Source organism: Thermobia domestica, chromosome 11, assembly GCF_964235325.1.
Source record: "Thermobia domestica chromosome 11, izTheDome1.hap1.1, whole genome shotgun sequence".
NCBI lineage: Eukaryota > Metazoa > Arthropoda > Insecta > Zygentoma > Lepismatidae > Thermobia > Thermobia domestica.
In genome coordinates, this window is record NC_137464.1 from 230,301,425 (window position 1) to 230,328,767 (window position 27,343).

The 27,343-nt window shown below is 32.7% G+C and overlaps 1 protein-coding gene across 2 annotated transcripts in view; it reads left to right on the forward strand.

Moving 5' to 3' along the window:
- LOC145664800 (uncharacterized) overlaps positions 1-27,343 on the forward strand; it is a 77,025-nt gene that overhangs the window by 9,765 nt on the left and 39,917 nt on the right. For both annotated transcript variants that reach the window (XM_081731759.1, XM_081731758.1), the window contains exons 2-5: positions 73-283; positions 4,367-4,509; positions 14,857-15,028; positions 24,937-25,087. In XM_081731759.1, the coding sequence (XP_081587885.1) occupies positions 73-283; positions 4,367-4,509; positions 14,857-15,028; positions 24,937-25,087 (677 nt within the window). The remainder of the gene's footprint in view (positions 1-72; positions 284-4,366; positions 4,510-14,856; positions 15,029-24,936; positions 25,088-27,343) is intronic.

Here is a 27,343-nt window from a genome sequence, read left to right on the forward strand (position 1 = left end):
TAATTTAGTGAAAGTTGTTTCCTGATTGCTTAGCATTATAAAACTTGTAATTGCTTTTCTATTTTTTCTTAGATTTTAAAAAGGTGTTACCGGATGTATTTAGTGCCATTTCATCTGCTCTTTTTCTAAGCATTGATGGAGAGTTTACTGGAATTGAGAGACAAATCAATTTTACTTTTGATACACCAGCGGAATATTACAGGAAACTGAGGGAACAAACAACGGAATTTCTTTTGATTCAATTTGGCCTCTGTACGTTTCACTATAATGAGACAAAGAAAAAGTGAGTAAAATATTGACAGATAATTCAGCATTTGTTACTTTTGTAATTTAACTAGTTTGCAGATAACATACTTAAAGCAGTTGAGAGCAATTCCAGAACGAATTTTAAAAGAATTACTATTCTTATTAACTTCTACAGACTATGCCAATTGTTCTATGTACTTTATTATTATACTTATTAAACAATTCTTGTAATATATCTATCCATTTATAATTTCCGTAAGTATTACATTTCTTCCACATGTTTTGTTTAAGAGTTCTGTTAAAACGTTCTATGATATGTTGTTTTACGACACATGCTCAAAATGAAGGACTCAAAATTGAAAAATTCGCAAAATATCATCTCTATGACTTATGGTGGTTAGCTGAGGACCGTGGAACATGGAAGCTTCTCAGCTGCGGCTAGTGACCTGCCAATAAAGGCAGAATACCTATGATGATGATGACTTATGGTTTCGAGATATGACTCCGTATATCTTCCGAAATCTGAACTATTTTGGTCATTATCGGGGAAAAAAGGCTAGTTGGCCAGTGGCTACCGGTTACTATTTGGTACCAAAATGCTCACCATCCTCTTAGGTATTGATGAACACAAATATGATCTTTCTATGACTTATGTTTTTCGAGATATGGCTCCTTAAATTTCCCGACCCGAAATCGGAACTTTTTGGCCAATATCTCGCGAACTGTTAGAGTGACGCGAAAAATTCCATCACTTCTTTAAGATAGTGTTTGATGCTCTATCGAATGAAGGGCTCAAAATTGGGAGAGAGGGAGAGAGAGAAAGAGGGAGAGAGAGAAAGAGAGAGATAATTCAATAATGAACTTTATAAGTTCGTTGAAAACTCAGTCTATTCGTCACTCTGTCAGAATAATTCGATCTAATTCTTATTTTCTTATTTAACATACTTAAAAATTCAATCTACTCGTCACTCTATCAGAAGAATTCGATCTAGGCGAATTTTAGACGAATTAGAATACACTTATCTTCTTCAGTTTGCTTGTTGTTTTGTTTGTTGAAGTTAAGTGTCCCTTTTCAGCACCCTATATGATACGTAGACCTATAGCTTAAAATGGAATCCGAATCAGTGTAGTGAGTTGAGTTGAGTTGAGTTGATTTTGAGTTTAACGTCCCGTTCAGCATCGAGGCTATATGAGACGTGGACCTACTGATTAACGTGGAATCCGAACCACATGAGCTCCCGCCGGGAGTCGAACCAGGGTCTCCCACGCCAAAGGCGCGTACGCTAACCGCTTAGCCACGAGGGAGCTCTGTAGTGAGTTGAGATTTCAATGCTGCACCACCGGGGATCGAATCGGAGACCCTGGTAGTAAATAGAAAAACAGACAGAATGTTTCGTCTTCTTCAGTTGTATATTTTGAAGTTGAAATGAACTTAATTCATCTAATGTATTTGTTAGATTGTTTTTTCTAAGAGAGAGAGAGATGAAAGAAATTTTTTAATTTGAAAGAAAAACGTGCGATTGATCCGGCAATCGAAATCCTTTCTTAATCTGAATTAAAAGAGTATTATTTTTAAAAAATCTTATTATTGTAACAGCATCTTCTTATTTTAAAAACCAAACTATCACTTCAGCTAAATTTGCTATCAGAACACAGAGGGTAAATGGTCATTTGAGTATACAAGGTTTGAATTTTTCATAATTTTTGTGATTTTTTTTTCAAAATACTGTTCTGTACAATGAAATAAAGTGAAGTAAAATCTCTAGTCCTAGGCCCCACTTCATTCCCTTTAGGCTAAAGGAGGCGGATGATAAATGAAAGGGATTGATTGTGAAATAATTAGTAGAATAATAATGTAGGAGGAAACAAGGAAAACCTCGATAAAACCTACGAACAAGATGTTGTCCACCACAAACTCGCGCGGCCAGGGATCAAATCAGAAATTCCTGCCATTAGAAGCGACTCTCTATTCTCCACTATGAACCACTATGCTCCATGTACATTTACATATCCTTTAATTTCTCTATCGTGTCTTTCAAACCTCTTCTTTTACTTCAGTCGAAGTTGTTCACATATTACGAATGCAACTGATAAAGCCTCTTCAGTCCATAGATACACATATGTGCACCTCTGGTTTTTATTTTTTTGCATCTATTCTGAGGCTTGCATCGTAGTAGAAACTGCTTTGTAACGTTTATGTACCTCCCACCTGTGTTTATTACTAATCTTGTTTATTACATGGTATCAACAGTTATCATCAGGGCCCGGATTTTGTTGACAAGTCAACTTTTTTCTGTTACACATAAGACGAGGCAAATTCTAATAAAAACGTTATCCATCAACTCTAGGTTCTAAAAATATATATTTTTAGGATAAACTTTTGGTCACTTTTTGCCGTTTTGAAATTTAAGGCCATTTTTCAAATATTTTAAGATAACTTTTAGGTCACTTATGGTCTTTTTATTCTTTTTCTTCTACAAAGGAAATCTTTAAATGAACACGGTTTACGGATGTGGAAAAGACGAAGTTGAATAATCTCTTTTCTTGCTTCCTGACTATTGGAGGTAAAAAAAAACTGCATTCTTAACAAGCTAATGAAAACTAAACTGTAACTGGTTAACAAAAGGTGGGGGTTGGTAGGTGTCCAAACAGATAGTTTTGGGTTGTTGACCACAAAGGATGTGATCACATGAATAACTAAAAATGAATTAGAAGGCGTACAAAGATTTTAAACAGCGTTTTTATCTATTATTCTGATGTAGTCTACACTTCCGAACTTTTATTGTTTAAGAGTGCTTCCTAGTTTCAACTCGGGAGTGAATTGACGCTTTCAATACTTACAATGCCGTACAATGAACTGATCAACGGACATGAATGATCAATGGACTACAACTAACTGAAACAAAACTTTTTGAATATGAGTGACAAACGTTAATTAAAATCCAATGGATATTTAAAAAATGTCAATGTTTTGCGAAATAAACATTTAAGAAAACGCAAGTTGTAAGGTCAATTTTTGTGAATTTTAGTGTCATTTTACAGGAATTTTAGTGTCATTTTATAGGTCACTTTCTAGAAAATTTTAGGTCAACAAGATCCGCGCCCTGGTTATCATATTTCAAGAGATAGTTACAAAAACAAAATGTGGAACACTTAGTGCCAGGACTCTACAGGTTCTAGTATGGTTTGAAATGTAAAGAAGATATATGAGTAAAATAAAGTTATGATTTCTTATTGGTTATATTTTCAATGTTCTCTTTCTGTTGTCAGGAAACTAGGGAAAAAGATAGTGGTGGTTTCCCATTGCCTTCCACCCCACAGTAACAAAGCTGTTAAAGTCGCTCTGACCACGCGTGGAACAAATGCCCAAATTGCCGTACCAATTACTATGATTTCCGCCAACTTCGCTACTGGAGAACTGCTGCCTTCTCCCAGAACACTCTTTCGACTGAAAGCTTTCCAGATTTGGGTGTGGAGAAGAATGGAGAGGATTAGAAAGGTCGAGTGATGTTAGGAATGGTGGGGGAAAAGAACAATTTTAAATATTATTAAGAAGAGGAAGAGAAACTGGTTGAGACATTGGATAAGAAGGTACTGTATCATGAGGGGCGTGCTAGAAGGTATGGTGGCAGGAAAGAGAGGGAGGGGGCGAAGGAGACTACAATCAATGGACGATATCAAAACAGAGAAATTTTACATGAAGACAAAGAGGTTAGCGAAAGACCGTGGAGCATGGAAGCTTCTCAGTTGTTGCAAGTGACCTGTCAATAATAACAGATACCTATGATGATGATGATATTTTCAATATTACGTAACACTTGTTTTCTGCTCTGAACATTTTACTTCAGATATCACCCAAACTGAACCATTCAATCTTCGTACAGTGCTAAAATTTAACCTTCTTGTTAACACAATGTAGAATAAAGTATGCAAAAGTAATAAACATTCTGTTAGTTTTATTTGATTTACTTTATTTTATTTTTATCTTATTTCACATTATTATCATTTAAGGGTTGTGAACCCCTTGAATAAACGTAAGAATGTAAATTATTTTTGTAACAATATTCGGGAGAGAGAGAGAGATTTTAGTAATCTAGTTTTTTCCTCTCATTGATTTCAGATATACCCATCAAGCCTTCAATTTCTATATTTATCCCAAACACTTAAATGGTGCCCAATATGATAGACTGTTCAAGTGTAAAAGTTCTAGCCTCGTCTTCTTAGCGTCAAATGGATTAGATTTTAATAAGCTTGTTAAAACAGGTAAGTATCTCTTTCATAAAGTGTGTAAAATGTATATACAATTAAGGTAAGTGAGTGTCTTTGAAGAATCTTTAAAATGAAAAAAGAAAGAAAGAAAAAAAAAAGAAAAAGGAAACTTATCGTATGTCTTAAGTATTAAAAAGAACAATATTTCGGCATACAACAATACTAAAGTCGTTCTCAGACTAGACCCTAATACTAGAAATGGAAAATAGTTATGTGCGTGAGGTAGTTATGTGAAAGGAATACTCTGAATTTTGGTGTGCGGTTTTCTGTACAGAGTGTATCAAAAGTCCAGGCCATAGGCCAACTTCATTATGTAAAAAGACACGAAAAAATGGAAAGACAGCAAAGTAAGTGGTTTTAATCTTTAAACGAGTAAAAATTTACAAAATAACGTGTAAAGATTTACATAACTTTTACTGGTAAAGGATTTGGCCCCGGGACCTTTGATACACCCTGTATATTTATATAATATCATGGCTAATTGGGATGAAACTAGCGGTTTGGTTCTTGGTCTTGTTTTGTCTTTGTAAACGGTTCGATTGAAGTGAGCCGAATTGCGCTTAACATCGAGTAGCAGGAACAATCACCGAAAAGACACTTTTCCCATGGTTGACAGTAAAGCTAAGCAGCACCTGAACATATACAATCATTTATGCTTGTAAGTTGGTTGGAGTGAATATTTTAACCGGAGCTTTCATAAGAGTCGCTGTGTTTACGGAATACCTAAAAGATTTAGCACATTAATACAAGAATTGACTGTTCTCATAACGAATACATTAAATCTCTTTTAAAGAAGGGTTAACAGCTTTATATGAAGTTTGGCTTTCAAAAACATATCCTTAGAAATAATCATACACAGAACATAAGATAAATTGTCATTTCTTAATAAACATAAAATCCTAAAATAGAAGGGAAATATAAAATTTTGAAAACATATAATCTCAAAATTTAACAAGTATTTAGAAATACAAATTTATTTCTTAGAATTATTTTATGGTGTCATTAACATTATCATAATAATTTATATTTCTCTGTTTACGATGTAAAAGATTAATTATAATACTCTTATCTTTCTATTCCGTATTTTGAAATTCTAAGACGCTAGGATTTTTAAATTTTAAGTGTTTATTCTGTTTTTCATTTAGTGTGAAAGACGAGACAAGTAGAACGGCGAGAATTTATTTGCAACATCTGTCAAATTGACCATTTTTAAAATAAATGCACTGACTGAATATAAAATTAGCAATTATCTTTTCAAGTGTCCTGTTATTTCTATATTCAATTACTGTTGAGCCTTTGCCGTTACAGTTTTTTACTTTCTTCCGGAACTTTTTACTAGGAGTAAATTAAGGGCTTAGTAAGTTCCAGGAAAGCAATAATAACGATCTTACTACCTATCTAAACCTTAAGAAACTTTTAATCCTTTCTAACTAAAGGCTCGTACAAAGAAGGCAGCCCAGATCATTGGAAATTCAGCATTAATTGAATATAGAAACCAGGACACTGGAGAAAGTATTACTAATTTTGAAAGAATGTATGTCTATGAGCTAAATATAATTACAATAATCCCATGATTTAACGGATCTTTAATCAACGGACGCAGGATGTAAAAGAACAGAATTTGGCTAATGTAGCACTATATTAGTGAAATAATGAAAGGACAAAGGCTATATAATTAGTTACATTTTTATGTAACGCAGAGAATAAATGACATTTGCTCAGGTCGGACCAAGTGCGCTTCATGGTGGTCAAACATCATGTGCGTGGATTTTCTCGGTTTCCTCCTACTTTCTTCATTCCACCATCACCGTCTCCCTTAACCTCAGTGCAAAAATGTGGGACATTCAGCTACAAATGTCGTTAACAAGTTACTGACCTAGCCATCAAGTCCTCTATCTTTAGAGCAGTGTTTCTCAAATTGGGTTCACGCACCATCAGTAGTTCTCGACATATCTTCATGTGGTCCTCGTAAAGAGAAAGATATATAGTCTGAGATAGAGAAACAATAAAATTCAAGTGAACTGTGTATCACATATTGTAGTTGAGAATCTCTATATATATCTTATACAAATAATAGATTATTCAATCTAATAGGGTAAAGATTATATAAATTCTGATAGTTTATATAATGGCTTATTATAAAATATTTTTGCGGTGTTCAATTATTTAAACAAGTTGAGGTGAACCGACCTCAGAAGCTTCCGACGTGCAAAGCGATAGAATACAGCCTCTGTTACCGACCAGTTCCTGGAGCGAAACTATAAGCTTACACTGGGAGGAAAATCTAATATGTGTTTCCTTCTATTAATAGTACCATAAAATTACGAGAATTCTAATTAGTGCTATTTAAAAAATAAAAAAATATGCTTGTGTATGTGTCAAAACATTAAAAAGGAAAAAAGATTAATTTGCTTTCAAAGGAAACAAAAGAAAGGTAAATGGTCCCTACTTGAAAAATGGTTGAAAAACACTGCTCTAACTGAACATTGTTATGACTAATGTTAAGTATCTGGGAAGTATTTTGACGAGAGACACTTACTGCACCAAAGGGATCGGGGCAAGAATTGCCATAGCCAAAGAAGCATTCAACAGTAAAAAATCACTCTTAATATTGGACTAAGGAGAAGACTGATTAAGTATATATATGGAGTATTGGAATGCAATCTTTTAGTTTTACTTTCCATGGTTATGCCGGCTAGGCTAAAGGAGACGGTGATGATGAGAAATGAATGAAATGATGGAATGAAGAAAGTGGGAGGAAACCGGAGAATCCCGAGAAAACCCACGCACACGGTGTTTGTCCACCACAAAGTTCACTTGGCTTGAGCTGGGATCAAACCAAGACCCAATACACCGGAGGTGAACGCTCTACTACTGAGCCACCGATGTTCCTATATGGAGTATTGGATCTATGGTTTATAAACTTGGACACTACAGAAGTGAAATAAATATTTCGAGAGCTTCGAGATGTGGTGTTGGAGGAAGATGGGGAAGATAAAATGGGCAGACAGGATAACAAACGAAGATGTTTTAAAACGAATAGGGAAGAAGAGCACGCTTTTAGCCAGCATCCTTCGTGGATTTACCCAGCCAATTGGATTGCACACATCTTAAGAAGGAATTGTCTTCTTCATACCGATATAGAAGGAAAAATTGAAGGAAAGCGTGGAATAGGAAGAAGAAGAAAACCTAATCGATGATTTAAAAAAGGAAATAAAATATTGGGAGTTAAAAGGGGAATAATAATAATAATAATAATAATAATAATAATAATAATAATAATAATAATAATAATAATAATAATAATAATAATAATAATAGTGTTAAGCTAAAAGACCATTACGCATCTCCCTATATTGCTCCGTAGAATGTAGCATCTCTTAGGTTAAACAAATTAACAACCAGAAATCAGTAAAATTTGGGACACTTTTTGAGTGTATTTCATGGTTAACGATTTTTTAAAAGATGACGATTATATATTCTTGTTTAATGTTGTAAGCAGAACGCGTCTATTTTTCTTTTCCAATATGTCCATTAAGTATTTATGGAGTAGTCCAAATCGTGTCCATTTACTGCGTTGTTCAAAAACGTACTTTTGCAACAAGCAATTATAAGAAACAATTGTGCTTTTGGATATTAAATAGTTCTAAAATAATGGATTTGAATGCAACATTTGTTGTTGTTGTTTAACGTCCCACGATTAAAATGAGTCTAAGGAAGACAATGATAATGAAATGGATAATAATGATGGAATGATGAAAGTGGGAGGAAATGAGAGAATCACGAGAAAACTCACGCATGCCATGTTTGTCCAACACAAATCTTGGTTGGCGGTTGCTGGGATCAAACCAGAGACACCACGCTCTTTCACTGAGCCTCAACGGACTCATTTAAATGTTTAAGTTTTGGTGTTTATGTTTTCATCAATTCCTTATGAACCTTTCATTTTTGAACTGTTGTATTATTTAGAACATGATTTATGTAAACTATGAGATTCAGTATTTACTGTATTTATTTATTTAACTTTTGAATGACCAAACAACTATAATTGTTTTTTAAAAAAATAGTTTAACTTTCGATGATATTACGTTTTATGACCCCAATGTGACGAAGAAGCGGTTCTAGGTTTTCGTCCGTCTATTGATCTGTTGATATGTGAGGGACCTTACAGCTCATACTGTTTGGTATATATAAAGATAATAATTTTAATGTAATGTTTTCACTGGTTTCGTCTTGGACGTTTCTCGAATTTCCCAGTAGCTTTTTGGAGAGCGAAGATCGAAAATGAATATTTTCTCGTAAATATCTAGAATTATTCTCTTTGTGTTTTATAAATAAATATTTCATTACTTAACTCTATAATGTAACACCATTCGTTTCTTGCAAAGAGATAAGAAACACATTATATTGGTAGATGGCCAGAAGATTAATTATATTCACGATGTAGATGACATATGTTAGGACATTAGTCAGTCAAAAGTGCCACGAAATGCTGCACATGCATTTTGCTTGTCAAGAATATAGTGTAAGAAAACAAGAGAAATATTATGATAACAAGATATAACATGAAGGAAACTTAAATATTGACGATGATTATAAGAATTGGATAAATGATAAATACTATTTAGTTGTGAAAAATGAATTGATGCATAAGAATTAGCTACATAAATGGTAAATACTATTTAGTTGTGAGAAATGAATTGATGTATAAGAATTACATAAATGATAAATATTATTTAGTTGTGAGAAATTAATTGATGTATAAGAATTACATAAATGATAAATACTATTTAGTTGTGAGAAATGGATTGATGTATAAGAATTGTATAAATGATAAATACTATTTAGTTGTGAGAAATGAATTGATGTATAAGAATTGTATAAATGATAAATACTATTTAGTTGTGAGAAATGAATTGATGTATAAGAATTACATAAATGATAAATACTATTTAGTTGTGAGAAATGAATTGATGTATAAGAATTACATAAATGATAAATACTATTTAGTTGTTAGAAATGAATTGATGTATAAGAATTACATAAATGATAAATACTATTTAGTTGTGAGAAATGAATTGATGTATAAGAATTACATAAAAGATAAATACTATTTAGTTGTGAGAAATGAATTGATGTATAAGAATTACATAAATGATAAATACTATTTAGTTGTGAGAAATGAATTGATGTACCGTAAATGATAAATACTATTTAGTTGTGAGAAATGAATTGATGTATAAGAATTACATAAATGATAAATACTATTTAGTTGTGAGAAATTAATTGATGTATAAGAACTACATAAATGATAAATACTATTTAGTTATGAGAAATTAACAAAAATTGTATAAGAATTACATAAATGATAAATACTATTTAGTTGTGAGAAATGAATTGATGCATAAGAATCACATAAATGATAAATACTATTTAGTTGTGAGAAATGAATTGATGTATAAGAACTACATAAATGATAAATACTATTTGGTTGTGAGAAATGAATTGATGCATAAGAATTACATAAATGATAAATACTATTTAGTTGTGAGAAGTGAATTGATGTATAAGAATTACATAAATGATAAATACTATTTAGTTGTGAGAAATGAATTGATGTATAAGAATTACATAAATGATAAATACTATTTAGTTGTGAGAAGTGAATTGATGTATAAGAATCACATAAATGATAAATACTATTTAGTTGTGAGAAATGAATTGATGTATAAGAACTACATAAATGATAAATACTATTTAGTTGTGAGAAATGAATTGATGTATAAGAATTACATAAATGATAAATATTATTTAGTTGTGAGAAATGAATTGGTGCATAAGAATTACATAAATGATAAATACTATTTAGTTTTGAGATAATAATTGCTGCATAAGATATTAAATCATAGAAATACACGAAAAAACATAATAAAATAGGCAATTTGGATATACAACTGTTTATTCTAAATTTGAGGATATTTGTCTTATGTTGTTAAAACAAGTATTTTGGATAATACACACAGAAGTATGTTTAAATGATCAATTTTATTATTTTTTTAATATATTGCTGCAATATTAATTATCTTACGCATCAATTAACTTTTTACAGCTAAATTGTATTTATCGTTTATATAATTCTTATAATCTTTTTCAATATATAAGTTTTGTTCATAATCTATCTTGTCTTCACAGGCTACATTCTTGACAATTGCTGTAATGGCATGTGCAGCATTTCATGACACTTTCTGTTCAACCAGTATCCCAACAGTATTATTTTTATTGGGAATCTGAAAAAGTAAATTAAGAGACTGCCTTTAAAAACTGAGAAAAAACTGTGAGGAATATGGAACGAAAAATAATAAACATTAAAAGGACGAAAGCCATTGTAATTGGAACGAACGAGACTGAGTGAGTCAAGCAGGGAAACTGGAGGGGGAAATATAACAGACTTTAGGTAGCATATTAGTAAGGATGTGGGAAGGATAGAAATGGCAAAAGAATCCCTTACAATGAATAAAAGCGTACTTTGTGGGTCGTTAAATAAAGAATTATAGAAACTCATGAAATGTTACGTGAAGTATTGTATTGTACGATGTAGAAGCGTGAATAACGTATTTCTCTCAAACGGACATTTTTCTGCATACGTCGAAATTTTGGATTTGAGAGACGACAGGTATTACTTTTCCACATTTCAATACTATTTCTTCCGTGGTATATAAACTAAGAACTTTCTATAGATATTAATGAAAGAGGAAACAACCGATTTTTTTTTAACACACCATATCCTCTATAGATGTGATGCGTAGTGGTTAACGCATCGGCACGGTATGCCGGAGGTCCCGGGTTCGAGTCACGGTCCAGTCGGTCACTTTTTCACTCTTTGTACGTTAATTGAATGTACATTAACGAGAACTTCCTAGTTTCATTCAATTCGGTCTCTAGTATAGTCACCCGTAACTTGCAGATCAACACCTTAACCATTCAGAGATAAACAGCCGAGTCCGCAACGCTAACTCTAAACTGACCCTATCCTCTGAGAAGTAACACTCTCAGTTACCATGTATCCTAATTCTCTGTTGCACTGGATGAGTTATTAAATCCAGTGGACTTCGCGTCTAATCTCATTCATGGATCTGCAAGGACGAGCCGTTTCCAGGTACGTAAGAGGGAAACCATCTACAACATCAGCAGCAGGATAGTGAGAGAGACATATGTTTCTTGCATACACAAATTCACCACACTACACTAAACACTCTACATTTCCTAATTATTCAATGAAAGACTATTAATTTCAAATATAAAACATACTTCTATGTCAAGTATTCATTCTTGAGAAAAGACTAAGACTACCAATGCGAAATTGGTTAAGTACATGCATCTTTATGGCACTGAATATTGTAATATTTATGCTCTATCTTCATGCCTTTAACAGTGCCATTATGGCATGTCGTCATTAAGGAGAGAGAGTTAGTTACCGGTACTAAGAAGGAAAATAAATTTGTTAGGACATTATTTAAGAAAAAAATATATAATGATGTAACAAATATTAAGGTGAAGGTATAGAATGAAATTATAATTGATGAACGATACTAAAGAGAGAGGCTTTTTTTATCAGGATAAAGTATCAGAGTTACCTGTAGGCAGGCCCGTATTTAGGTATTTTGCCCCCTTAGGCTAAAAAAAAAAAAAAAACTTTCCCCCTTATTTGTTCGCATATACTTATACATATAAGTAAGCAAAAGTAATACAAAGGACTATCAAAAGACAAAACATTATAGTATGTTTCTAGAATATAAGTTGAACAACACCTTACAATTCCACTAGGAAAATGAACTTTTTTAAATACTAGCAGACACACTAATCACATTTTCAAAATTGAGCTTCACAGTCAGGTCAATGCAGGATGATACAAGCGCTTCTGAGTTTGAGGAACTTTGTCGCTTTGGGCCTGACCCCTGTGTCTCATGCGTAAACTGGGTCTGCCTACTTGTGATGACGGAATACTCACGACAGTTTGGTCGTTCACACCACAAAGAATCAAGTTCAATTATGAAAGCTGTGAGAAAGAGAGATATAAAGTTTGTACGGTACGTTTATATTGTAAACCTCTGTCCCATATAGGTTGTAGGTTGAGCGTTAATAAAAACAGCGTCCGAAATCGACTCCCACTACCGTCTTATAAAGTTACACTATAAACAGTATTTTACAAAAATACTATAAAGATAATTTCTCTAAGTTTGCAAGGTTAGAATAGGTAGTCTTTGATAGCAAGGTCGCAGACAGGATCTCCACAGAGCCCCGTAGCGGGCGAAGCAGAGTGGAGTTAGGCTACTCCTAATGTTCTGTTCCAAACAGTAGGAGGGGCACCAGAGAACTGGTACAGGTCCGCTATCGGCCACCAAATTTATAGGGGTCCTTGGACGGCGGTGGCGCTGCTGCTCCGTTGTCGTCGTCTGCTTCGTGGGAGGAGCCAGAAGTCCGTCGTCTGCAGGTGATAAGGGATCCATCTGATGTGTAGAATCCTCTTGGAAAACCATGTAGTGGTGTTTGTAAACATAAGCGTGAAGTTGTTTGTATACAACACCACGTGAGACATTACAATATATATATACATGGAAAAGTGAACACTTTTTTTTTTTTTACATTATAAACTATTTACAATATTTGGCCACAAATCTTTTAAGCTCTAAAAGGAGCTACATATAGAGATCTTAAAGATATTTACAATATTTGGCCATAAATCTTTTAAGCTCTAAAAGGAGCTTCATATAGAGATCTTAAAGATATTTACAATATTTGGCCATAAATCTTTTAAGCTCTGAAAAAAGCTACATATAGAGATCTTAAAGATATTTACAATATTTGGCCATAAATCTTTTAAGCTCTAAAAGGAGCTACATATAGAGATCTTAAAGATATTTACAATATTTGGCCATTAATCTTTTAAGCTCTAAAAGGAGCTACATATAGAGATCTTAAAGATATTTACAATATTTGGCCATAAATCTTTTAAGTTCTGAAAGGAGCTACATATAGAGATCTTAAAGATATTTACAATATTTGACCATAAATCTTTTAAGTTCTGAAAGGAGCTACATATAGAGATCTTAAAGATATTTACAATATTTGGCCATAAATCTTTTAAGCTCTAAAAGGAGCTACATATAGAGATCTTAAAGATATTTACAATATTTGGCCATTAATCTTTTAAGCTCTAAAAGGAGCTACATATAGAGATCTTAAAGATATTTACAATATTTGGCCATAAATCTTTTAAGCTCTAAAAGGAGCTTCACATAGAGATCTTAAAAATATTTACAATATTTGGCCATAAATCTTTTAAGTTCTGAAAGGAGCTACATATAGAGATCTTAAAGATATTTACAATATTTGGCCATAAATCTTTTAAGCTCTAAAAGGAGCTACATATAGAGATCTTAAAGATATTTACAATATTTGGCCATAAATCTTTTAAGTTCTGAAAGGAGCTACATATAGAGATCTTAAAGATATTTACAATATTTGACCATAAATCTTTTAAGTTCTGAAAGGAGCTACATATAGAGATCTTAAAGATATTTACAATATTTGGCCATAAATCTTTTAAGCTCTAAAAGGAGCTACATATAGAGATCTTAAAGATATTTACAATATTTGGCCATAAATCTTTTAAGTTCTGAAAGGAGCTACATATAGAGATCTTAAAGATATTTACAATATTTGGCCATAAATCTTTTAAGTTCTGAAAGGAGCTACATATAGAGATCTTAAAGATATTTACAATATTTGGCCATAAATCTTTTAAGTTCTGAAAGGAGCTACATATAGAGATCTTAAAGATATTTACAATATTTGGCCATAAATCTTTTAAGTTCTGAAAGGAGCTACATATAGAGATCTTAAAGATATTTACAATATTTGGCCATAAATCTTTTAAGTTCTGAAAGGAGATACATATAGAGATCTTAAAGATATTTACAATATTTGGCCATAAATCTTTTAAGTTCTGAAAGGAGCTACATATAGAGATCTTAAAGATATTTACAATATTTGGCCATAAATCTTTTAAGTTCTGAAAGGAGCTACATATAGAGATCTTAAAGATATTTACAATATTTGGCCATAAATCTTTTAAGCTCTATAAGGAGCTACATATAGAAATCTTAAAGATATTTACAATATTTGGCCACAAATCTTTTAAGCTCTGAAAGGAGCTACATATAGAGATCTTAAAGATGAAATATGTTCAAAATGACCAAAAGTGGAATTAATTCCCTTGTGCACTGAACTTGCCAATTATCGCCGGTTTTAACTTAACTTTAATGTGTTATATTGTTTCAGGAATTCCATACCTCAAAATTTGTCATCAAGACGAAGCTAAAAAGGTTCTAAAGTCAGATCAAGAAGGAAAGGCTGTCAATCAACACAACTCGATATTCACCAAATCCTGGACAAATACAGGGACATTGCCACGTTCTTTAGCTACAGAGCAAGCAAGCTTAGGAGTGACATGGTAGGTGTAAAAAAATAATTCGTTCGAATTGATTGATTTTTTATTTAAGTTTTTAAAAATGTAACATATGGAGAAAACATGAACAAAAATTGTTTTTAAATGTAAATAAATATTTTCTGTGAATTTACATTGTATATTTACAGCGATGCAACTAAGCTAGTTGTCACCCGGGGCAAACACTCACCTTTGCCTCTCGCTCCCTCCCCCCGCCTGACCAACCAAACCAAAACGCTCCCCAATTACACCTAATATTGGCTTCACACAGTAATTCACTTATTCTATTTTTCTTCAAGTGGTAAAGCATGGTTTCAAAATTGTAGTACATAATTTAATTTTTAGTACACGATGAAACACCAAATTTATTAGTATTTGATTGTCAAATAATGTGAGAGTAACATGCTTAACATATTCTTATAGTCTTATCATAATAACTACAAATCAGAGTGTTTTTGGAATTATATCGGGATGTGCGTATGTGTATAATGAATCAACAGTCTATTGCTTTAGAATAGAATATTTAATTATGACAAATAGTCAAGCTGTTGTTTCGACTATTATACTCGGACATTTTACAAATCTCTTAAATCGATGTAAGTTCAATGAAAACAAAAAGCTGGAACTAAAATATGACTTTGCGGACACTTTTGGCTTCAAAGCTTTTTAACAATGCCGTCAAAAGATAGCTTTGTAGTTAACTTATGTTCTATTGATATGATTCTAAGGTTGGTGATTCGTTGTTGCCCTGTTAAGTTTCTGAGGTAACTAAGGTTTCTGAGGTATGATCTTTAGTTTGCTAAAACCCCTTTCCTTGCTTTATAGTGAAGATAAATACTTGCCCAGTTTTGCGCCCCTCAATTCGGCGCCCGGGGCACAAGCTCCTTTTGCCGTCCCCTAGTTACGTCACTGTGTATTTATTTCTTTCTCATTGTTAGTTCGGAATCTTTTAATTAATTTTTGAGCTAGCATTTCCAATAATATGTAAAAATATAAGAAACTCAAAATTGGTTATAATGTAAGACCCATTAGAAAACTATAAAAAAAATTGTCGGAAACAAAATTATACGGAACATAAATTCCGAAAGAGTCGTTTTATTTTTAAATATATATTCAAACCGGGAAACTATATGCAATCCTTTAACAAAGCAATTATTTAAGGTCAATATCTCTTATTCCTGTCTTGGCTATAAGCTCATATTGATTTTCTAGTAGTCTCTTTTATTATCATTCATGTGTTGAAAATCCGATTTTAGAAGTGTCAGTTTATGATACAGAAGAAATTATCAACAAACCATCAGAAAACATTTAAAATGTACCACCTTTCATTTCTGGGTAGTATTATTAGTGATCATGTGAAGTGCGAACGTGAAATAAAAGCAAGGATAGGAATGGCGAAACAAGCCTTTAAGAGGAAGAAAAGTCTGTTTTGTGAGACCTTGAATAAAAAGTTGAGAAAAAGACTCATAAAATGCTTAGTGTCGAGTGTTATACTGTATTGTGCAGAAACATGGACATTACACAAAAATGATGAAAAATGGTTGGAAGCTTTCGCAATATGGATGGGGAGAAAAATGGAGAGAATTAGTTAGGTCGAGCGGAAAACGAATGACAAGCTGTTAGAAATGGTGGAGGAGAAAAGAATAGTTTTAGATATTATTAAGAAGAGGAAGAGAAATTAGTTGGGACATTGGGTAAGAAGGAACTGTATCATGAGGGACGTGCTAGAAGGACGTATGGTGGCAGGAAAGAGAGGGAGGGGCGAAAGAAGATACAAATAGTGGACGATATCAAAACAGGAAAATCGTACGTGAAGACGAAGGAGTTAGCGGAAGACAGTGGAACATGAAAATTTCTCAGTTGTGGCAAGTGATCTGCCAATAAGGGCAGAATACTTATGATGATAATGATGATTACGTTTCATTTTAATCTTCATATACTGTTCCAATACCCTTGTGAAGTATATATGGTTTCCACGTGAACACCTTAACAAAAATTACATATTGGTTGAGAAAACTTCGAACCAAGGCAAGAAAAATCTACGCTACATCTCGGTTGTCGTGCTAATGTTCACGTGCTGTTAACTTTATGCAACTTGTCTTGGTACAAGATGAACGGTTATCGTAAAAGAAGGTAAAAAAGGAAGTTGTCTAACTGATTTTGGCACGCTTTATTTAAGCAAAATAACGCAGTAAAAGGTGATAGTCCTGTCCGTCGTATTAAGAAGAATGGAAGAAACACTTATGTTATGATTTTTATTTTCTGCTATGAATAGAAGCTTCTTTAAGAAACAGAGGTAATTTGTTGTTTGTCAGCCATTATTTTATTCCTCTTTATAAAGTTTCTTCGTATTTGTAGCTGCCAATGCATAAATGTTCTTTCTTAAATATATCTACTTGTTTATATTAAACTGAATATTAACAGAAAATCATAGAGTATAGTGATATTTGTACGAAACAAGGAAGGTAAATTTTCATGCGCCGTTATTATTATTATTATTATTATTATTATTATTTTAATTGAATCCCTATCACTATGCTATACCATAGCCAATGCTGAGATTTTTAGATTAAAGGATGGATGAAGAAGCCTCACTGAAAAATATGACTCCTTGAAAGTATAGAAGATAAGAGTGCTTTCTGTTGAAGAAATATTGACGTATTCAATGAACGATCTTTATAATTTAGTCTTTTATACATGGTATCTGTAATCCTAATTTTCAACCTATTCTTCGGGTCCAGTATTTTAATTTTCAGTGTTTACGTATACCTTTTACCCACAGGGGAAAGGAATTCTTGATTCTAACTTTCTCGTCTCTGTTTGTCAGCCCTATTAATTTATTACGTCATTCACAGGCTATTTATAGCCTTCGTATGTACCAATTTTTACACTTTTGCATATACATAGTGATTTTTCAGAATTAACAGGAGGTATTTGAACTAGTTTGAGATTATATTTATCAAGTATATTCTTTAAAGTTTTGTGATAATTAGTAATTACAATATACCAATCCATTTATCCAAAGCTGCCCCTCAGTCTATTTTCTTTGCGCAACGATACTATGAATTAATTGTGCCATTTATTTCTTTGTTCTTTTCTTCTTTTTGTAAGTTTTACGTCCCACGGTTATGTTGGCTAGGCTAAAGAAGATAGTGATAATGAGAGATGAATGAAATGGTGGAAACGGAGGAAAATGAAAGGAAACGGAAGAACCTTGAGAAAACTTACGCACATGGTATTTATCCACCACAAAGCTCACTTGATGCGAGCTGGGATCGAACTAAGGACCCCATGCACCAGAGGTGAACGTTCTACCACTGAGTCACCGCGCCCCCTTGGTTTGATTTGTTGCATTATTTATTTCAGTTTTGTTATATTATAAATTTCTGTATTGAGATCTTGTTCTAAAGGTGCTAATCTGTATGCTTACTGAAATAATGTTTCCAGACGTTGGTTTCATCACATGGACATGCGGATCTATTGTGTATGCATAAAGAAACTACTCTAACTTCAGGAAAAACTTTTATTTTTATTTATTTTATTTTATTTTTTAACAAAGTGATCGCTCTACCTGGTTGTAGAACCAAAAATCTTCTTTGTTTCTTCTTTAACGGTATCTAATAATCTTAATTCGTTGATTTTTTACATTTCTGTTTCAAATTGGTAATGAAAATGTTTGCAAAAAAGGGAAAGTTGGTTTATCATCTGGCAATATTGATATTTGATACGTTGATGATGGGAAGTATACCCGCTAAGGTTAACTTCTTTCTTTACTATATATTTAATAAATTCAAACACTACCTTCGCCTTTTATTGTCAAATAAATCTGTATAAAGTTTAACCTTGTGTGCATCAATTAATAAATGAAAGAATACATGTACTACACCAATCTGTGCATAGATTTCTGCTTAGGGACAATAATTTCGTCATGTTGAAAGCCACAGTCAATGGTTAAAATTATTGTCCATAAGTAAACATCCATGTAGATTGGTGAGTATACGTATTATTTAATTTAACCCTTAAGATGTTCGTAATTACATAATCAGTGGCGGCGATTGGACGTTAAAAGTGGGAGGGCAAGACATGATCTGAATATTTGGATATCAATGTTAATTTCCCTGGTTGAAACTATATACATTAATAGGCTATTTCAGAAAAGTGGGGGGGCAACTGCCCCCCCTTGCCCCCCCTAATCGCCGCCCATGTACATAATTACATATGCATTTTGATATAATTTGATTGAAGAAACAAAATCATATATAACTGTGTATTTTGGATATAATCACAAATAAGAAATGCTTATTATATGTAAAAACTTTAGTTAATATATTTTAACTTAATCCGAATCAAAATCACTGAATTAATGTTAGTTCACTGTTTTGAGTAAATGGTTTGGACTTTTTTTTTTTTGGTTAAGTAATACAATACGTGTATAAACGTTCTAACAGAATCGAAATTTCATTATCAGCTTCCGACACTGTACTCTGTAGAGTTTATTTTATTTTGTTTTGAATTTAATATTTCTTTTCAGTTCCGAGGCTATATGTAACGAGGAGTTACAACTTAACGTAGAATCTGAACCACGTGAAGTCTCATTAGAAATGGGACTGGGTACTCCAGCGTCGAAGGTACAAACGCTTAACATTTAGCGAGAAAAGCTCTGTAAAAAAAATTGTTTTCAAATTAATAAACTATAACTATCAAAAACCTTTTATTGGAAAAATAATATAATACTTTTACTTACAAACTCTAAGCATTCTAAAAATTTGCAGAAAGATTGAAAGGGTTTCGTGGAGTACTATAAACTTCTTCAGTGGAGTTGAAAAACTAAAGCTGTTTAATCTAGCACATTAGGTAATTGTCTCCAACTAAGAGACGGTGAAAAAATATATATACAAATGAAATAGATGAATCGATAATGCACTGTGTACAGGCGTAAATGTTTACCTTCTTGATTACTTGAACTGAAGAAGCGAATGGGTGATCAAACTTGCACAAAAGGGTATTCATTTACAAAGGGAACGACAGTCACCGAGTGGTGTTAGGGAAATCATTCAAACATCGATTTCATGATTAGTGTAATAAGCTGATTTAGTACTAGTATTATTACTATATGATCAGGGCCAATCCTAGGCAATTTTCCGCCTCGTGCAATGGCGTGATTTGCCGCTCCACCCCATTCTCCGGAAAGAACAAATCTTAAAAGCCACGATTTTAAGTACGCTACCCCATCATGAACAACGAAGGGGTGGGAAAAAGAACTCGCACTCAGAAAGACCTAAACACTACAAATACAATCTCGTTGTATCTGTTTTTTTCTTTAAATAATAATCTATTGTGTTAGTGGAAAATAAAGCAAATACAACTGCTGAGGAAAGATGATAGTCCTTTTAATAGAATTCAATATAGAGCTTCAAATTCAATCTATCAGTTTGCAATTCCAGTCTTGCTTTTATCTTTATTTTTTGATTCTCCTTCTACAGCTTTTAAAAGAATAAAAGAAACTTATTCCATCTCCAATGATAAGGAACTTGTTTGTGACAAAGACAAGATTAGTTTTGATATCAAAACTATGATAACTAACTAAATGGAACAGGTGTTCGCTGCTGTTCGAGAATTCAATTCTTTGACATTAATCAAGCAATTTAGCCTGAGATTTGTTTGACTATTTGCTTTAGCATTGTCCGTGTAACCTTAAACTAATGAACAAGATTTATGAATGCAGTATTTAAATAGAAGGTCAACTTAGTAAATTTAACTACCATCTACATGAAGTTTGTTTTCAACAAGAAATATTTATAATAAATAATATAGCAGATTTTACGCCCCGTGCAAATGCATGTGTTGCAAAATGGTATAGCCGTCCCTCTATATGACTATATTATGTATTTCTATACTACTATTGTTTATTTCGAAGATATTAATGAGAGCCACTGTAGATCAGTAATAGCACTCACCTTTGCTTCCTGAGGTTCCTGGCTTGCTTTATGTTGGATAAACACTGTGCGTGAGTTTTCTCGAGGTTCTCTCGTTTTCTCCCCACTTTCCTCGTTTCACTTAGCTTTGAAACAAATGACGAAAGCCCAGAAATCTAAAATGCTAAAAATCCTTGAAGCATAAATGTGGGACATTAAACTACAAAAAAAAAATGACTTATAACAATGACCAGCATTAATTCATGCAACATGTTCATATTGACACTTCGTTGAGAAATGATGATTAAAATAAAAGTTATATCTGAACTGTATCATGTCTTAATTATGGTATCTACTTAAAAGCTGGAAAGAAAAAAATGTCTACCAGATGCTCAAAATTAGTATTAGCAAATTAACTTCTCTTCGTAAGTACTGAATCTAGACATAGAGAGAGACAAACGATTCCGGGAATCTGTGAAATTTTAGCAACAGGTTCCGGCGAACCGGCATCACTGCATGTACCGGTACCACTGAAAAACTTCCAACATAATAATATTCCGTAGATACAACGTTAAGTGCGTTGTCAAATCTGTACTCCTTGTATGAGTAATAGCTTAAAAAGGAAATGATTGTTACTTTTTTTATTTTTACTTAAAGACTTCCAAGGAAACTCTGTTGTTTACGTGTAACATTGAGTGAACAAAAAGACATTTAATATATTTACACTTTTTATGACAAAGTACTGAAATTTCGCATATTATAGATGGAAAAGACTTATTACCGAAGCACCTGAAGTATTAGTTCGAGTCCAATAGTATAGTGCACAAGGTGGTTCGAAACAACACCGACAACGTTTGGAAATTGATTCCTGACACCAAGATAAAACAAAAAGTATTGACTGACGTAGGTGCACAAATGCTTCCTTTCGGAGTTATACGTTGCCGAAAATATGAAAAAATGAAGTTTAAGGGTCCATAGATCAAATACTATGGGACCTACCGTAGTCAGGTCAAGACTTTATTTAGGAACTAATATGTACGCTATTCAAAAATACATGTTTCAGAATCCTAAGGTCCTCACACAAGAATTTTTATAAAGGGAGTTTGACTACGGGCATATAATTTGAAGTACTTACTAACTACCTCTATACAAATTGTTGTGGAAGTACCACAGGATTCTGAAACTTGGATATGTGGATAGGGCACATACTAGTTCCTAAGTGGAGTCTTGACCCGGCTACGGTAGGTCCCATAGTTTTGGAGCTATGGACCTTTAAAGTTCACTTTTTTTATATTTTCGGCAGCCTAAACTCCAAAGAAAGCATTTGTGCATCCAGGTTAGTGTATGCTTTTTGTCTTACCTTGGTGTCAACAATCACCTCCCAAACGTTGTCGGTGTTGTTTTGAAACACTCTGTATAATTTTCATTTATTTGTATCATTAAGCCATTCTTACAATACTTTCAGTTGTTGCTCAAAATACATCAAGGTTGAATAAGGTAGACGAAACATAGTAGTATGACATTTAATATTTAATATTTATTATTATTATTATTATTATTATTATTATTATTATTATTATTATTATTATTATTATTATTATTATTATTATTATTATTATTATTATTATTATTATTATTATTAGTTTATAGTATAAAGCAGAATTAAACTATTCATGTAGTTGATATTCCACTTTATGCATATATTCTGAAAAATATGTCAATTTAGGCAGTGGCGGCGGTTGGAAGTTAAAAGTGGGGGGGGGGGGGGCAAGACATCATCTGAACATTTGTACTGTATATCGGTGTTAGATTTCCTGGTTGTTTCTAACACTGATGAAAGGTTGTATAACTAATAGGATACTATATTTTTTCACTTAAAATACCGTAAATCGTATTTCTATTTTTTTAAGTAAATACATAAGAGCAATTAGGTAGGTACTAGTCCTTTATACTCTAAAACAATGAAAGTGTAAGAAGAGATTTCAGTTCTTGCTCATGAACATCTTAAAATTATGTCTGGAAAGTTGTGTGATTAGATTATTTAATAAATTTGCAAAACAAATAAATAGAAGGGACAATATTAATCATAGTAATGAATAATGACGCTTGTTTTGCAGAAGTTATATTGAAACTGGTAATTAATGAACAACTCATACTTTTAATTCCACTTATGCCATTAAATGTTCTTACTCTTAGAAAATGAAATACAGTAAGTACTGCAAGCACATGCTATGACATTTAAAGAAATATGCAATCGCAATATTAATTGCTTTGAATTGCAATTAAAACACAATTCCTGTAGCTTTCTTAACTCCACGGGAAGACAAATAACCAATACGTACTCACGCAACGGGAAATATCATATGGCACCATTTCTTTCTATGAAACAGTAATACATACAAAACCATTACCAGGTTGTCCACATTCTGTAAAATAAGTGAAAGTCAGATAAATAAAATGTATCAGGTGAAGTCAGGGAAATGACAAATTGGTCAAGGAAAGTCAGTGAAACATCGATTTAAGTCCATTGTTCAATTACTGAATTTATGAAATAGGTTTGATTTCTTTACTGTTACGGGATGTAAAATGTGGTGTTCTTAATGATGATATTGAGGGAGGCAGTGCTCTCTGATACAGTTGTTGAAACTAAGTTTTCTGCGAGAAACACATCTAACTGCATCCTGGCATATTAGCTCAAAAGGATAGACGCTGTTCTACAAGAATTGCATGGTGCCAAGAGGATATCTGGAGAAGTGGCTGAGAACGTGAAGAAATAGTATCTCCAGCTCACAGTGAAAGCTCAGACTGAAGAATTTAAGGAAGACTTGAATGAATTCATACCCAATGACAGAGATGGTATTGAACTTGATGAGTTTTTTTACTTAGTCTTAGGAAATGGGAAGAATTTCGTTAACTTATGGTCAGTTATGAAATTGTGTTATTTTCTTTTACGGATACGCATTTTTTGAAAGTGTTTTCACAATAAATAAAATTCTCCTTGTTGAGAACTTACAAGAAGAATCTCTGATGGCTCAACGGATCATATATGATTTTGTGATGAGAATAGGTGAATCATCAGGATTAATAATTACAAGAGGTATGATAAATTCAGTGAGAAGTTCAAATGAGACAATATCAGGTGTATTTTGGAAAAGAAAAGAGAAATAAATGCTGGAGGCGAGAAGAGGAGAGAGAAACGGAAGATTCAGCAACAACTAAAGGAGCTGGAGGAAGAAGAGAAGAAAATTAAACTGCGGAGGCAACAAGAAGGATATTCAGATCAATGAGAAGAAAACTATGCGAGAAATGATGAAAACAAATTTCTAAATGGTTTGCATTTAACAACTGCGCCAGCAAAAGTGTGTGTTACATAATGTGTGTATGTGTGTGTTTTTTTTTTTCATGTATGAACTGTTTATTACTATAGGCAATATTATAATGCTGTGTAATTGGTATTATAATGTGTAAGCATATAATGTGTAATTTTTCATATCGTATGTACTCTGTATACTGCACACTTTCGTTTGTAACTTTACATTTTGTGTAACAAGTAGGCCTAATCAATATCGGCCTAATGCACATGTTTGTAAATTTACATTCCTTTGGAAAGAAAATTGAAAAAAGAAAGAAACAGAAGCGGAAGAGAACAAGGCCAATTATGGGGAGTGTGGAAGCTGGGGTTTCTTTCTTTTTTCTATATTTTTAAGTTATCCAGGGGGGGGGTAAGGGAAATTCGGAACTTTCGACATGGAAAGTCAGGGAAAAGTCAGAGATTTTTTTCTCCAAATTGTGTGGACACCCTGTTTACATTTCCAAACTATACTATATAAATTAGGGGGTCACGTCAAAAAAGTAGGGGCAACTGCCCCCTCTTGCCCCCCTAATCGCCGCCCATGAATTTAGGCATTAAATTTACTTCATAAATTCATTTTAGTATATGCCTTTAGTAATAGTAATTTCAAATATTTGCATACGTAATATTATTTCTTATATTTAAAGCCAAACTTTGCAGGACGGAAATATAGTTCTTGTTGCTAAACGAGAGAGAAATATTCAGAATTCTAAGAAAGAAACCAGTCAAATATCTGAAGAAGAAGAATTAGATATAATAATTGGATTTGCAATTGTCATTAAGAAAATATCAGAGTCAGTAAGTATTTTAGATAAATGATATCATTTATTATGATGATTACAAATATATATATATCAAATTGATCTGTATCTTGGCATTCCTTAAAAGATTTTTGAACTGTTTATTCTAAAATTTCGAAATCTATTTATAAATTTTCATCTTCAACTCTAGACTGTAGATAAATTCAGTCTCTGAAGAAGGAAAAAGAATAGCTTTAATAGCCTTCTTCAGATCTGCAGAAGTATTGGGATTAAGAACTTGAAATTGTGCACTTCTATTTATCTTACACGTGTTAGATTTTAAACTGTGAATAAAACGATATCTTCTGAAATTCAGTCCTAGCAATAAGTAAATAAATAAGTAAATAATTAAATAAATAAATAAATAAATAAAATACATAAACAAATATAAATATAAATAAAATAAATAAAAACTTTAAAAAATAAAGGAAGAAGTAAAATTCTTTTGAACGATTATTATACGTTTCTTCTGAACCGCAGAATGTAAAGAGAAAAATTGATATACTTTGTTTTTTCATTTCATTTTCTGTTGGAAGATTGTCATGGCATTCATTTACACAAATTCAATGTGGGAGAGATCACCAAATGCTGACAACCGCCATGATACGTGGTGCGTTGGTAGTAGTGAGTAAATAAAAAATGAACGTTAAATGTGAAGCAAAACTTTAATTTCAAGTTATATTTTTGGTAAATGACATTAATTTTATCGTAAGAAAAATTAATATTTAAGATTTCCATTATGTTCTCCACAACATTTCCAATTTTAGCGAATTACTGAAAGACTAAAATGAGTAATAAAAATTTAGGGACAGGTCACGTTATTATAATTTTGTTCTTAATATTTATTGTTTCAGTCACTCAATATATTCAGACACATTATTATAATCATGATGGAAATTTTCTAATATTATCATCATTGTCATACATTGAGCTCTTTATCAAACGGTTTATGCGTTTAATCTTAAATTAATATTTCCTTGTAGTACTTCTATCTTGAAACGAAAATTCTCACATTTTTCTGTCTAAAGTTACTCCCTGTTCGGTGTCAGTCAAATATTATGATGCATTTAAATAGTTAAGTGAATTTAAAGGTATCGAACTCTGGTCTTGAAAACGACAAATTACAATGATGGCAGCTGATATGTTGACCGTACATCATTGAACCAAAAATTATGTGCCTAGAAAGTTATTGTTGTTCGTGAGCTATATCGCTGAAGTTGTTAGTATAGTTTATATAATTGAGAGCTGTTAACATGAATGCATTTTTACAATTTTAGAGGTGAATGACAAAATGTTATGAGTAGTATACGTAGTATACATATTAAAGTAGATCGAAAAAAACAAAAATTGGAATTTGGTAACTCCCTAGTGCTCGAACGGTGACCGACCACTAATCAATTAATAAATTAAATTTTAGGACCTGTGAATTAATATCTTTTGCCTCCTTAGAGGGCTCAAAGTTTGAAAATTTTAGCAAAATTAGGGAAAAACTGAAAGATTCTTTCAAATACATATATATTATACTTTTAATTCGCCTTTGATTCTTGTCTCCACTAAAGCAATATATCATAGCTACGTTAGAAACAAGATCCACAGAGCTGCAAAACCTAGTGGATGTAGGCAAACTTTCCACAGTAGTGACCACAACTGCAATTGTACAATAGTTCAGTTGCCCCCCTTCCTTTTCCGTTGCCACCTCTCTCGTCTGCTTTACGCTCGTGTGCGATAGGTCAGGGCTGGCATAAACTTGTTCGGACAGGCACTGTTAGTCAGATTGTGACAAAGAAGAAATTATAGGTACTCTCCAGATTTGGCGTCATTCATTTTGAAGATACTTTAAAAGTTATGTGGGATACAAAGTGCAGGGGATTCTGTATATTTATATCATCATCAAATAAGAACTTCTTCGTCGATTAGAATGTCAAAGGTTTCGGAGTTTAAGTTGAAAAGGACATTCATTTCCCCTCTATTTGACGAACCGAAAGAGTTCTCAATGAAAAGCTTCCAACATATGAAGAATGAAACTTCCCTGAGTACAAATATTATATAATTGCTAGAAAACTATTAGTGCCAGAGAATAACGGTTTGCGGCATTTTGAAGAGCAACTCAAATAGTTTTTTTGGTCTGTATATGCATTTCTATATGGGCCCCGTTTGTAGCTCTCAGAATGTCCAATCAATCTTCCGCTATGTGTTGTGTAGCATGTCCGGTGTGATCGAACTGATGGCTTGTTCAATTTTGTGACGAAGAGCA